Source organism: Aotus nancymaae, unplaced genomic scaffold, assembly GCF_030222135.1.
Source record: "Aotus nancymaae isolate 86718 unplaced genomic scaffold, 86718_ANA_hifiasm-v0.15.2.pri h1tg000089l, whole genome shotgun sequence".
Taxonomy (NCBI): domain Eukaryota; kingdom Metazoa; phylum Chordata; class Mammalia; order Primates; family Aotidae; genus Aotus; species Aotus nancymaae.
In genome coordinates, this window is record NW_026988504.1 from 9,529,125 (window position 1) to 9,544,688 (window position 15,564).

Below are 15,564 nucleotides of genomic sequence, written 5' to 3' on the forward strand. Positions count from 1 at the left end.
TGGCAGGTGCTTATAATCCTAGCTACTTGGGAGGTTGAGGCAGGAGAATCGCTTGAACCTGTTGGGTGGAGGTTTGCAGTGAGCCAAGATAGCGCCACTGCACTTCAGCCTGGGTGAAGGAGTGAGACTCCATGTCAAAAAAATTATAAATAAATAAATAAAAGGCCAGCTTCCAGAGCACAACCTCTGAGTCAAAAAGCTGGCATATTCTAACTTCCATAGATTTCTTTTCCCCAAAGGCTGGACCAATTTCTGGTATCACCAACAGCCTGTGGGTACATCTTCCCCACGCTCTCACTCCTGACTCCACTGGGCTTGACCACACCTGAAACTCTTTGACTATCTGCCAGGCAAACGGTCTTATCGTCTTGATTTGAATTTCTTTCACTATGACGGAAGTTGAGCACCTTTTCATGAGTTTATCAGCCATTTCTATTTCTTTTCCTCTCTCCAGTGCTTTTTAATGATATCTGATTTCATTTCCAAAGGCAGAGAGCTTTTCCAGCCCACCTCTTCTTCCATCTCCCCTCTATGGTCACCCCATCGCTTTAAAGACCAAAGCAGTTCCTCCATAGCAGCCTCCCCACACCTTGGGAGAGATGGGCAGCAAGCAGGAGAGAGGGCTGAGGGTGGATTTGAAGATGAGGTGAAAGGAGGAAGAGAGATTTGCCAGAGCTCAGGCACTGCTGTCTCCCCGCCATCACGCTGCGCACAGTAGCAAGAGACAGATAAGAGCTGCAGCCGGTGGTGGAGATAAGGGGCTTGGGCAGCCAGAAGGTTCTGGAAAATGCTGCAGAGCCAGAGCAAACTTGGCACGTGGCCAGCTTGAGTCAGGCCTGCACAGACCCAGGATGGAGGGTGGGGCCCTAGGGATGTGACCTCAGCTTCACAGCCAGGCTTGGAGTCTGAAAGGCTCTGTTGGACTTTGCCTCTTACAGTGTGTGAAACTTACAGGTTACTGACATGGTATTTCTGAGACTCAACTTCTCCATCTCTAGAAGGAAGGTGCCAGTACGGTTAGTGTGGAGATTAAGTCACAAGCTCTCAAATGCTGACCCATGACAGTTTGCAACTGTCCTCATAAAAATCAGGCTAGGGTCAATGAGCTTTGTGTAAAATTTAAGTTTAAAAATTTGTTTTAAATTGGCTGGGTGCAGTGGCTTACACCTGTAATCCTAGCACTTCAGGAGGCAGAGGTAGGAGGATCGCTTGAGCCCAGAAATACAAGACCAGCCTGGGCAACATAGGAAGACCCCCATCTCTTTTTTCAAAAAGGTTTTTTAATATAAGAAAGAAAAAAAAAGTTTAAAAAATGCCTTTATGCTGCGATTAGGGTTGTTTTTTTTTTGCCATCTCAGAAATGTCCTTTTTAAATTAAATGCTGACCATTTCTATTTATTTTTCTCTCCTGGCACTTTTTAATATTATCCCTTTTGAAGGTTTTTTTTTATTGTTGTTGCCTGATTGTCTGTTTGCATTCTGGTTGGTTGGTTTTAATAATCCTGGTGAAGGAAGAAGTTCACAGTCCCATGTTGATCCCATATTTTTCAGTGTTACTGGTTCGCAATACTCAGTAGTCTGAGAACTGCTGTGCGAAATGAGGAAACATGTGAAAAGTACTTAATACAGTGTCTGATGCAGAGATAGTGCTCTGAAAGGAATGGTTGCCATTTAATCCCTGGGAAGATGATGACGACAGGCCCTAGCCGGATCTCATATGTTAATAAAACAGAACTGGCATCTCCCTAGAATAAGGCTGCTGCATCCCAGGGTTGACACACCTAGGGATACCCTAGGGGCAGGCATCAAGGAACCTGTCCACCAGGTCAGCTGGGCAAACCCTAGGATACCCAAGAATCGGGGAGAGACATCCTAGGATATCCTTTCTTCCTCTGAGGGTCCTGTGGGACCATTACCTACGGATGGGAAAGGTGGTCACCAAGGTTGAACCAAGGGAACTAGCCCCTGGTCCCTGGTCCCCTCCATCCACTCATGTCCCACTGTCAGAAGCTCCTCTGACTGACCTGCCTCTCAGCTAGGTGAGTGCACATACACCTGCTCCCAGCCACCTGTCCCCCAATGCCAGAGTCTGCTGCTTTGTGGGTAACGAGTGTTCCTGGAGTGGGCTTTCAAGGGGTCAGCCTGGAGTCCCATATCCTGTCCCCAGAGCCCACAGAAGAGTGGCCTGTCTCATTCAAAAGGCTCTGCCCACCCCCACCAACCCCAAAAGCCACCGTGGAGCTGTGTTAGTCTGTTTTCATGTCGCTGAGTAAGACATACCAGAGACTGGGCAATTTACAAAAGAAAGAGGTTTAATAGACTCAGTCTCATCTGGCTGGGGAGCCCTCACAATCATGGCAGAAGGCAAGGAGGAACAAGTCACGCTTTACATGGATGGCAGCAGACAAAGAGAGAGAGCTTGTGCAGGGAAACTCCCCCCTTACAAAACCATCAGATCACATGAGACTTATTCATTATCACGAGAACAGCTTGGGAAAGACCGGCTCCCATCATTCGGGTATGTCCCACCAGGTCCCTCCCACAACACTTGGGAATTATGGGAGCTACAAGATGAGATTTGGGTGGGGACGCAGAGCCTAGCCATATCAGGAGTTGTATGTGATTTTAAGGAAGGAATGATACTGAGCATTTGGGGGAACGTGTAAATTTCTTTGTCTTTGTCACCTCCATCCATTTCAACTAATATTTATAGCACAGTCCTTTGCAAGGACAAAAATACAAATGCCCCCACTTTTCTCAGTCATTTGAATCTCAGGTCAGGGAGAACAGCTGCTTCCAACAGAGCTGACACAGCCCCAAGGTCAGGGTAAAGGATTTGGGTGCAGCACCTTCTGTGCTTGGAGAAGTACGGGCTAATTCCCGGGCGGCTGAGCGAAAGCATCATTGGCTTTGGGAGGATCCCTCCTATTTATTGATAAAGATCTTTCTGCGATCCTATGACATGACCAGAGAGTCAAGAGTTCCCTGGAACTTTTGTTCCAAAACAGGGTGACCCAGTGACCTCTGACCTCTAAGCCCAGTGTGACCTCTGTACCCCTGCAGCTGCCTGACTTGCTCACTGGCTGTCTCGTCTGTCCCGTAGATACATGATCACCAGCCTGGACCGCACCCACGCTGGCTTCTACCGTTGCATCGTGCGGAACCGGATGGGGGCCCTGCTGCAGCGGCAGACTGAAGTCCAGGTGGCCTGTGAGTACAACAGGGACCCGGAGGCATGTGGGGGGACTGTGCTGCTCAGGCGGCACCCACCAGACACCCTGGGCAGAGCCAGATCCCATTGTGGCCATCAGCACCCACTGAGTGTCGATGGTGCTGCTTCCAGCCAGCGAGCTCGTTTTACAGTTGGTAGAACCAAGGCCCACAAAGGTAGCAGGCCCTCTCCAAGGTCACACAGCTGTAAGTCCCATGCACATCTGCTGACCCTATAACCCCATGACATGTCCCGAGAGTCAAGAGCTCCCTGGCGCTTTTCATTCATTCCAGATAGGGGTGGCCTCGTCTGTGTCCTTTAAATGGGACCAACTGATTTGTATTCCAAAAAGGGCCTTGCACCTGCTTCGAGTGCCTCCTCTGTGGTCCGCCTCACACCTGGGAAGGGACATCTTCAGAATGGCCATCCTGAGCTTCTCCAGCTACAACAGTCTTCTTGGCAGACTTCCCAGGGCCTCCATGACTTTTCTTTTCCTTTTCTTCTTTTTGGGCTGGAGTGCAGTGCTGCAATCTTGGCTCACTGCGACCTCCTAGTTCAAGCGATTCTCCTGATTTAGCCTTCCAAGTAGCTGGAATTATAGGCATGTGCCACCACATCCAGCTAATTTTTTTGTGTTTTTAGTAGAGATGGGGTTTCACCATGTTGGCCAGGCTGGCCTCAAGCTCCTGACCTCAAGTGATCTGCCCACCTCAGCCTCCCACAGTGCTGGGATTACAGGCATGAGCCACTGCGCCCAGCCATGACTTTTATTTTCTATCCTCCAACTTGCTCAGCCCTGGAGTGATAACAGCCTGGGGGTCCCCATGATCTTCCGGGGGTGCAGGGAGGTGCCTCATGGTGAGCATTGAAACACGGAGAGGAGAATGAGGAATGGATCAGGATTCCCAGAGAGGCTGGGTGGGCAGAGAGTGAAGTGGGAGGCCCTCACCAAGACTTTTGGGGTAACAGCCTTCTCCCCAGTGCTGCCAATTCCAGAGGATCTCCCTCCAATGAGGAAGGGAAGACAGCTTCAGAAAAACCCCGGAGCATCTCAGGGTCAGGGTCCTGGAGTGCCAGCTGACACTCTTCCCCCAAGACCCAGTGTCCCCTTCCCAGCCCTGACCCCTTTCCTAAAACATCTGCTGTCTTCTAGAAATGAGGCACATGATGGGCTGTTTCATTCTGGGTTTTCTTAGGAGAAGCCCTAAGTTGTACTGTGGGACATGAGAGGGTGGCCATCCTTAGAGAGGCCTGAATTTTTTTTTTTTTTTTTCTGAGATGGAGTCTCGCTCTGTCGCGCAAGCTGGAGTGCAGTGGCATGATCTCAGCTCACTGCAACCTCCACCTCCCAGGTTCAAGCAATTCTCCTGCCTGCCTTAGCCTCCCAAGTAGCTGGGACTACAGGTGTGCCACCACACCTTGTTTGTTTGTTTTTTTTTTTTAGTAGAGACGGGGTTTCACCGTGTTAGCCAGGATGGTCTCGATCTCCTGACCTTGTGATCCGCCCGCCTCTGCCTCCCAAAGTGCTGGGATTTCAGGCATGAGCCAAAAGTCACCCTCTCATCTGGAGCCCATGGGGGCATGCTTCTAAGTTAGTTAGCACAGGAGAGAGCTTGCTACTTGAAGAGAAGTGCAGGAGAGAAATCTAAAAGAAAATCTCAAGTGAAGCAAAGAGTGTTTATGATAATTATGGAAAACAACCGTAATCAAAAGTGGAGGATGGATTGTCCCCATAAATCAGCACTAACGGCAACTCGACTTACTCCAAGGAGCAGAAAAAGCCCTGAATTAAAATGATGGATCTCAGGCAGCTGTCAGCCGGCTGGAGGACTCCCTGGGAGCTTCGTCTAGTCAGTGCTGAGAGTCCAGGGGGCAGGGGAAGCTGTGGCTTGGCCCCTAGAGAGACTGCATGTGTGTGTGTGCACAAGTGTGTGCAAATGTGTGTGCATGGGTGTGTGCAAATGTATGTGTGGGGGCTGGTTGGCCTTTTTGTTCATGTGTGTCTGGGAGAGAACGAGTGTGTATATGTGCCGGTGTGTGCACAAGGACGTGTGTGTGTGTGTTTGCATGAATGCATGTGTGCTTGGGTGTATGTTTCTGTTGCCAGTCTGCCTCTCACCTGTGTATCGGAAAGAACATATGTGTTGTAAGCCTGAGCATGAGTGCACATGTATGCCCTTGCATTGCGTGTTTACATGTGTGGGCATTCAAGTATGTGCAAGTGTGTGCACATACATGTATTGGTTATGTGTTCAGATGTGCATGTCTGGAGCAATCTGCCTCTTTGCTCGCACGCGCGTGTGTGTGTGTGTGTGTGTACATTCACAAATGCCATCCAGGATGCCATATAGTCCAGGCTATGGGATAGGGGTAGGTGGTAAGTTCCAAGCCCTTGGGTCATAGGAGACAGCAGAAACTTTCCGCAGTTGAGAGCCCCTGAGATGAAATGGCAACAACCTCCCCTGGGTTGGTTCTGCCGATTGAAAAGAGAGAGGAAGGGAGGTCAGTGTTTCTGTGGCTGAAATGCTTCTGTCCTTGACTGCGATTGAAATCCCTGAGCCCTGACTCAGCTCCTTGACCCCGCTCCTTATGCAAACTCCTTCCCACATACACACAAACCCAGGGTGGGGGGAACTCCCTCCACACCAGGCCACACACATGTGTGGTCCCTTCTCCAGGATCCACAGGTGTCCTCCGCCTTCACACTGCAGGAGGGGTGTAACCAGGCCCATCCGCAGGGTGAGCAAGCAAGGTGCACTGGGCAAAGGTCCTGGCATTTCCTGGGTGCTGCGGAGAAGCGCCCAGACAGACGAGGGCCCTCCTCCCCGGGGCACTTCCAGGCCATGAGAAGCAGATGGAAAGGGGACTTGTGCTGCCTGACCCCTTAACCTCTACCCAGGCACAGCCCCTGGGGATGGGGTACCCTGAGCTTCCCCTTCCCCATACTGTGGGTTCTGAGGGCCCTGGACCACGCTGGGTGATGCTGGAAGTGATGACTCTCAGTGGAGTGAAATTGAGAGTCACTCTCAGGGGGCTTGGCTCCAGAGGGAGCTTCTGAGAGCCAGGGTGATAGTGAAAGGGCTTTGTGGGTGCCTTACAGTGTTGGCAGGCTGGGGCTCATCACAATGACAGCCAGTGTAACTTAATAAAAAGGGTGGACTGGCCAGGCGCAGTGGCTCACACCTGTAATCCTAGCACTCTGGGAGCCTGAGGCAGGCGGATCATAAGGTCAGGAGTTCGAGAGCAGCCTGGCCAACATGGTGAAAACCCATCTCTACTAAAAATCCAAAAATTAGCCAGGAGTGATGGCATGTGCCTGTAATCCCAGCTACTTGGGAGGCTAAGGCAGGAGAATCGTATGAACCCAGAAGGCAGAGGTTGCAGTGAGCTGAGATAGCGCCACTGCACTCCAGCCTGGGCAAAAGAGTGAGACTCCATCTCAAAAAAAATAAAAATAAAATTAAAATAAATAAAAAGGATGGACTTTGGAGTCAGACAGACCACATCCTTGCTTTGTCCTGGATTGCTGTGTGACCCCGGAGAAGTGACTGGACCTCTCTGAGCCTCACCCCAGCTCAGGTTCTTCATCCATAAAATGTATTAATAATATCGACCTCCTAGGCTCATCGGAATGATTCCTTGAGCTTTTATGTGCCAAAGCGCCTAGCCAGCTCGCACACAGGCACCCCGTATCAGTGGGAGTGACTGCTGCAATTAATATTCTATATTATCACTTTAAGGAAGCCAGAGACGCAGGCCACAGAGCAGAATAGCCTTCAGCAAACGCTGTTCCAGTCAAATGCAGCAGGCTGGCACCTTCCGTGGTGCCATCCTGCCAGCCGGGCCCTGTCCCTTCACCACCTCTCCCAGTGGGATTCTTGCCCTGTTCCGACAGCCCCCTCAAAGCCCCAGGGCTCCAGGTCCCCCGGACATGATTAAGACCATGAATGTCACTGTGTTCCGCCATGGCCATACTGTGCTGCTGCTGCCAAGCTGTGCACATATGGGTAAGGCCCCTGGCAAAGGAACGGGACACCTTAGAGTGGCTGAAGAAGGAGCAGAGAGAGAGAGAAACCCAGGTTAACCTCCCCCGGCCACCGCTGCAGCTCCCCGAGACCAGCGCTGGGAGTGGCATCTGCCACTGCGCACAGCTTTACAGGTGTGAAGCTGTCTCCTCCACAGTGTCCTAAAGTGGAAACCACAGCCCCAGCCCTTTGGGCCCTGAAGCCAGGAAGTCAGAGACATCTGAGAAAGTCCTTCTGGCCCTCTAGAAGAATGCAGCTCCTGACAAGCTAAGGCAGGTTTCACCTAGCCAGGATGGGAAGGAGCGAAGCAAACCTCCCCGATTCCCGCCCCTGCTGGACACACTGGGCTCATCCCGGGGTCCTTCCTCTCTAGCTGTAGAAGCTGAAAAATCCGCTGTCCCAGCCCCACTTCCCTGGGATTCAGGGCCTAGGGAAACACGGCACTGGTAAAAACCATTCTCACTCATAACTGTGCTCATCCGGAGGGTCGCTGCTCCGGGAAGGGCACAGCGGTTCTCGTCCCAGCCTACTGAGTACAAGTCCCCATCTCCATGCTACAGATGAGGAAACCGAGGCTCGGCGGGGTGACACTAGCTGTCTAAGTCACACAGTGAGGAAAAACCGGGATTTGAACCCATGACTGCCTGATTCCAGAACAGCCCTACTCTGCTGCTTGAGGACAAGAAGAGAAAAATCCAGATTGGGTGTGTGGGAGGAGGGTGAGAGTGAGCTGCTGGGGTCAGAGTTCAAATAGAATGAGGGACAGCCCACAGCAGTAATAATCCAAGTCCAAACAGCTCTACAGACACACGCACTCTCCCGCCTAGGGTGAATGTCCAGTGGGTGGGGTGGAGTTAGGTTCTACCAGTCACACAGTTTTCCTTGCTGTCAGCAGGGTAAGCCAATGAAAAATGCCTACACAGAGCTCCAGGGTACTTCTGTGCGCCAGACCATGAGCCTTGTGCCTGAAATAACGGCATGTCTTGGGGATGGAAGTCCGAAAGCGTGGATTCTAGCCCCAGCCGAGGCGCTAACTAGCTTGGGACTTTGGGCACCTCTGTTCCCCTCTCTGGGCCTCAGTTTTCCCATCTGTAAAATGAGATCCATTTCAGTTCAGATGTTAATAAGGTTAAAGTGACCTTCAGGGTCATGACCCATGGGGCCCAGCCTGGAAAGAACTGCCCCCCACAAAGAAGCCCAGAGCCACCCCATCCCTGATGCAGAGCCTAAGCAGGGCCGGGTCCTCAGAGCCTCCAGGACAGTCCATTCTACTGTGCCGTTGTGTAAATGTCTTTCTTTTGTGGGCTCCCAGGACAGGTCTGAGAAGTTAGAAGGCAAATCATTCGAGGAACGTAAGACGGGCAAACTGGGGCTCAGAGAGCTTGCAGAATAACCCACAGTCCCAGTTCCACTGCTTGTAGTTCCACCTTCCGCCTTCTTCCGCCTGTTAGGGTGTGGCCACAGCCTCCGCTGGGAGCCCTGGGTTTAAAGCCCGACTCACCTCCCACAGGCTTATGTGACCGAAGGCAAGTTCTTCCTCTGTGATTTTGGTTTTCATTGTTTGTGTAAAAAAAGGATGCTGCTGGCCAGGTGCAGCGGCTCACGCCTGTGATCCCAGCACTTTGGGAGGCTGAGGCGGGCAGATCACAAGGTCAGGAGTTCGAGACCAGCCTGACCAACATGGTGAAATGCCGTCTCTAGTAAAAATACAAAACTTAGCCGGGTGTGCTGGTGTGCACCTGTAATCCCAGCTACTGAGGTGGCTGAGGCAGGAGAATTGCTTGAACCGGGGAGGCAGAGGTTGCAGTGAGCCGAGATCACAGCATTGCACTCCAGCCTGGGCGAGAGAGTGAGACTCCATCCCAACAAAGAGAAAAAGGATGCTGCTTCATAGCATCCTTTTTCCTATTTACCTGAGTGGTTGAAAAGATTCACAAATCAATGCACACAAACCATTGCAACTGGTTCCCAGCCTGGACGGCAGTCAGGGAGAAATAGACTTTAGGTCAGCCAGGAAAGGAGTCCTGGAAGAAACAGCCTTCTTGATTCTCTCTACCTAAGTAGGTACGTGCCTAGGCACCCTCTCCACTCCTGCTCTCCAGGGCTGGGAGGAGGCTGGGGCAAACCAGGCACTGAGGGTGCCCCATTTAAGGAGGTGCTCGTTCTCAAGTGCTTACCTCGCACTCGCATGGCTCCAAGGGTGGGTGCCTCCTTAAATCTTTCATCCTCAGCACCTCAGTCCCCTCTCCCAACCCTCGTCCTGGGACCCTGCCAGGATTCTGCCCTTCAGGCCTGCTGCAGCTGCCTGTCTGCCCATCCGTCTCTCCTTACACACACACGCAGATGGCACACACTTCTGCGAGGGGGCAGGGTATGGCCACTTCTCCCAAATGCCCCCCGCTCCTTGGCTGTTCCTGCTTCCTGAGTGAAAAGAGCTTATCCTGGGGCCCTAAGCAGCCAATGCCCTGATCGTGGAGCCAGGCTGGCCCACCCCAGGCACCCAGCCACCTTCCCAAAGAGGACTATGAATTGGGTTCTAATGAGAAATTAATAAGGCAGCTGTGCTAACAACTAATGATAATGGCAAAGTCGTTAAAAAAGGATTCTTTACATGTTTTTAATTACAGCAATTAAGGGGAAGTCAATAAAACATCTCCCCACCCCTCCCCAGCCCCTTCCTGTCCCCACCCGGAGTCTCTTCTTTGTATTTTTTAAGTCACCATAAATTTCCAGCATTCGGCATGTGGGGTGAATGGCTGAGAGGGTTGGGAGAGCCTTCCGGAGGCAGCAGAGTCCCTCGAGCCAGTGTTTCACCACATCCAGGTCCTTCTGACACCTATGTGTTCTCCTCACCTGGGCAAGGCCTCCTGACCCCTTCCCCTAGCCCTCACCTGTGGGGCTCACACTTGGAATCATCCACTCCAGCACCAAACCCCCTCGTCCACCCGCCCACAGCAGGGCAGAGCTCCCGCCCCTTCCTGGGAAGCTGGCCAGCTTCCTTCCTACCAGGTGGCTTGGCAGCCACTCCTGCAAAAAACAATTGGAGGGGGACAAGCCCACTATCACGTGGGCTGGAGTTAATCCTAAAATGCCACCCCTAGGCCTGTTTCTCTTCATTTTCGGTTTGAGGTATGGGTATTGAATGCAGCATGCTTAGGGACCAAGTGACAGTTCCGGATAACATCCTTGTGTCCTTCTGGAGCACTCATGTCACCTGAGTATTCAGATCACTCAGGAGACAGTTATCATTGCTGCACACCCCCCTGTGCCAAGCAGGGTTCCAGGCAGTGGAGTCACAATGAGAAACACAGATCTCTGCCCTCGAAGAAAGCGGCAAGAGAAACAAAAGTTAAAAGGCGAATATAATATTCAGGTTATAAATAAGGCCCATGACAAAAAGGAAAGTGTGCTAAGGAGTAATGAAGCTGGGCGAGAGGCCTGGAGGATGGGGCAGGGGTCTTACTTGATATGATGGTAACGGGTGGCCATTGTGGGGGCTGACATTGAGTAGAGTCTCAAAGGAAGGTTGGTGGGGGTGAATCATGCAGACAGAGGAGGAGGTCATTCCAGGTCGGAACAGCAGGTGTAAAAGCCCAGAGGTGGGTGTGGGTGTTTGAGGCCAGGGAGCTGAAGTGGAGTGGGGAAGCAGAAAGTGGAAGATGATAGGCTGGGAGGTGGGACCTTGGGGACAGGTCCCAGCATTCTAAGCTGTGGTCAGCGCTTTGTATCTGTATTAGTCTGTTCTCAAACTGCTAATAAAGACATACCCTAGACTAAGTAATTTATAAGGAAAGAGGTTTAATTGACTCACAGCTCTAGGAAGTCCTCACCATCGTGGTGCGTGAGGAGCTAAGTCACATCTTACATGGTGACAGACAAAAGGGCTTGCTCAGGGGAATTTCCATTTATAAAACCATCACATCTCATAAGAACTCAGTCACTACCATGAGAACGGTATGGGGGAACCACCTCCATGATTCAATCATCTCCACCTGGTCCTGCCCTTAACACATGGGGATTACTACAATCCAAGGTGAGATTTGGGTGGGGACACAGCCTAATCATATCAGGATACTGCTCAGAATGAGAGAGAAGTCAGGGGTGGTGGGGGGCAGAGGCAGGAGGTGATCTGGAGTGAGCAGCTTAGTTTCCATGATAAACAACACATAAAACCAACAAAGTACCATTCCTTGCCCACCAGGGTGGCAGAGAACATAGTCTTACAGCACCAAGTGTTGGTGGAAACACACATGGCTGCCGGTGTTAAATTGGTAAATGGATACCAATTGGGGGTTATGCAAATGGTATTAGAAAAATGAATGTGTGTCTAACCCCACAACCTTCAACTCCATTTCTAGGCACATACCCTAGAAATTCTCGTAGCCATGTGTGAGGCTGCTCTTTGCAGGACAGCAAAGCACCAAAACCAAACCAAGTGTGATCCGTGCAATTCCACGTCGCCATGTCAATGGCTCAGTGAAGGGCCAGGACCAGGAGGGAGCCAAAAAAAAAATCTTGAACAAAAATGCAAATCACAGAACTACGTGCAGAATAATCCCAGGTGCAAAACGTTTAAAAACAGAATACATTGACCACAAATTGTTTAAGGTTGCATCTCTAGGTAAGGAAACGTGAAAGGAGAGCAAAGGCACAGGGCTTCGGTATTCAGGAGAAAAATCCCTGGAGGGGATGGTGGGGGGAGAGCCGGGGGACGGGAAAGGCATTGTTAGTGTTCTAGGCCTTCAGCTGGGAGGTAGGTGCAGGAGTGTTTATTTTATTCTTCTTTAAACTATACATATAATTATATTGCTCTTTTGTAAGTATGACATATTTCATGGTTTTAAAATGTTTTTAAACTAAACACATAAAAGCAAGAAACATATTCTGAAGTGGAATGCACACTTTACAAGGCCTTTTAAGACATGACAAAGACATCGGGAGTAATTTTTAGGGCACTTTCGACTGTGCCCCAGGCCTGCACTTCTTTGCTCTTGGGGGAATTTCCTGGAAATGTTGGATCCGCCCTGCAGGGCATAACACGGCATATTAGCAAGCATGTACCTCGGAAAGCCAGTGTGCAAGCCCTGAACTGTTTCTGCCATAGTGTGAATGAGTTTTCCCAGGGGATCCTGGGCCCTCAGCCTCCGTCATCACCGTCATTGTCTCCACCCTCCCTTCTTGCCGCTACCTGCACCCCTGCCCTGTCTGGCTGAACAGAGCCCGTCTTAGCAGCCTTTGGTGCTGTAGTTCAGTGCATGCATGGCTATGTGGATGTGGCAAACACACGTACGTACGTATGTATAGATACAGACACCCATGGCCTGCTCGGCAAGGAGCTCCCTGGACAGACCCAAGAAGCACATTTGACAAAGTACAGTGGAGAGGCTGAGGGCCTTGGGGCCTGAGAGCCACCGTGAGGTGGGAAGATCGTGGAGGGGAGAAGGGGAGGAGAGGAGCAACTGAACCTGGACCAGGCCCACTGTGCCCAACCTGCTTCCATCCATCCCAGCATGCAAACTATGTATATACATACAACCATCCTCCTACCACACAGACATACACGCATGAAACATGAACATACAGCATTTGTCACCAAACAGGCACATATGTGTAAACATGCATACACACAACCACCCATCTCACATACAAACATACATGCATACAAACATATATACAACCATCCTCCCATCACACAGACATACATGCATGAAACATGAACATACAGCATTTGTCACCAAACAGGCACATGTGTAAACATGTATACACACAACCACCCATCTCACATACAAACATACATGCATACAAACATATATACAACCATCCTCCCACCACACAGACATACATGCATGAAACATGAACATACAGCATTTGTCACCAAACAGGCACATGTGTAAACATGCATACACACAACCACCCATCTCACATACAAACATACATGCACACAAACATATATACAACCATCATCCCACCACACATGCATCCATGTGTGTAAGCATGCATTCATACATGTAAACATGCATATGTCTAAACATGCATATATAAACCATCCCACCAAACACATGCATATATAGACATCCACCATAAATAAATGCATACATGTAAACATGAATACGACCATCTGTTCCACCATTCAAACATATGTACATGCATACATACAACCATCCATCCTACCACATATGCACACATGCACATAAACATACAACCATGCATCCCACCATACATACATACATGTAAACATGCACGCATAAACTTGTGCATCCCACCATGCAAACATACATGCCTACAGGTAAACATACATGCATACAACCATCCATCCCACCATAGACACTTGTACATACAACCATCCCATCCGCTATACATGTGCACATAAACATACAACTATACATCCCACCAAACATGCATGCATAGGCAAATGTGCATATACAACCATCCCATCCCACCATATATGCACACATTTGTGTAAACATGTAACATAAGCAGCCATCTATCTCATACAAACATACTGCACACATGCAAACATACATGCAACCATTTATCCCACATCTGCATACATACATGTAAACATGCATGCATATGTAACCATCCCAATAATACATGCATACATGTAAACACATATACACACAACCATCCATCCCACCATACAACCATGTACATACATACAAACATAGCTACATACAACCATCCATCCCCCATATAACCATACATGCATGCATGCAAACACATACAATCATCCATCCTGGCATCCAAACATACAGACATACACGTAAGCATCAATACATACAACAGCCACACCACCATACATACATACAACCATCATTCCTCTGCCCTTCCTCCATTCATCCACCCAGCCCTCTGTCTGTTCTTCCATTCCTTCCTCCGTCCACCCATTCACCCATCCATCCCTCCATCCCTCCATCCCTCCATCCATCACTCCATCCCTCCATCACTCCATCCCTCCATCCATCCATCCATCCCTCCCTCCATCCATCCCTCCCTCCCTCCATCCATCCCTCCCTCCATCCATCCATCCCTCCATCCATCCATCCCTCCATCCATCCATCCACAAATCCATGGCCCTGCCTCACTGGCCTTCTTTTATTTCCTCTGCGAACCCCTTCTCTCCTACCTCCCAGCCTTCACACACGTCCCCTCCCATTCCCATATACACCCCTAGGAGATACCTACTCAGCTTAACAAAAGCTTCACCTATCTACCAGTCTAAAGTAGGTCCTCCTGCTATTCGTCTCATAAAGAATCCCATTCTATCCTTTTCAAGTTGTCGCAGACATCACCAAACGTTTGCTTGTGGGTTGATTTACTTGTGCCTGTCTCCCTGACCAGACTGGAAGCTCCAAGAGGGCAGGCACTAGGTCTTCCTTCAGTGCCTACCCCAGAGCCCACCTGGCCCACAGTAGGGGCTCCATCGGGACCTGGTGAATGCTGGCATTGAGTGAATTTAGAACCTACTGTGTGCAGGGCGCAGGTCCAGAGGTCTTGTAGGGATTTGCTTTTGAATGTGACTGCCTCTCAAGGCTTAGCATCTATACAAGAGATAAAGAATGCACATGCAGGATTGCAATGCAGGATATGACTCAGGAAGGAGGCAGGGAGGATGGCACAAGGAGGGCCAGGGTGAATGTGGGGCGGGCCTGGCCCTCAGTGCTCAGTTGCATAAGCCACTCCATCTCCATGAGCCTTCATTTCCTCACCAGCGAAATGGAGCTAATAAAACTAGAGAGGAGAAAGAAACACTATTACCATAAAATTGCTTTAAATTGTTCAGATATATCTTCTGAGTTCTGTGAAAAGTTTTTTTAAGTGGATAAAATTATTTTAAGAACTGAAATCAATGTGATTCATTGATGTAATTTTTTTATAGACAGAGCCAAGTAATGGAAATTAATAAACAACTAAAAATGTCTATTTATTTAAATTGAGCTTGTCATGTTATTGTAAAGATTACATGAGATAATGCATGGAAAATCTACCTAGAAAGAAATTTGGGGTAGGGTAAGTGCTCAACTGCTCTGTTTTTAAATTCTATTTGAATGGTTTGGGGTAATCTTCATTGAGGAGGTGATGTTTAAACTAAACTGTGAAAAATGTGTAGGCTTCCGATATTTTAACACTACAAATATTAGATACAATTTTTAACACTTTTATATACTCTTCTAGTTTCTATGGCTATGTAACAAATTACCCCAAAACATAATGGTATGCTGCAATCATTTATCATGTTCACAGATCCTGTGATTCTAGAATCTGGACAGAGAATAGCAAAGGCAGCTTGACTCTATTCTAGGATGACTGAGTCCTCAACTGAGGCTC

General features: G+C 49.5%; 1 protein-coding gene across 1 annotated transcript in view; it reads left to right on the forward strand.

Moving 5' to 3' along the window:
• SDK2 (sidekick cell adhesion molecule 2) overlaps positions 1-15,564 on the forward strand; it is a 316,185-nt gene that overhangs the window by 170,305 nt on the left and 130,316 nt on the right. The window contains exon 3 of the mRNA XM_064369185.1: positions 3,104-3,210. Within this exon, the coding sequence (XP_064225255.1) occupies positions 3,104-3,210 (107 nt within the window). The remainder of the gene's footprint in view (positions 1-3,103; positions 3,211-15,564) is intronic.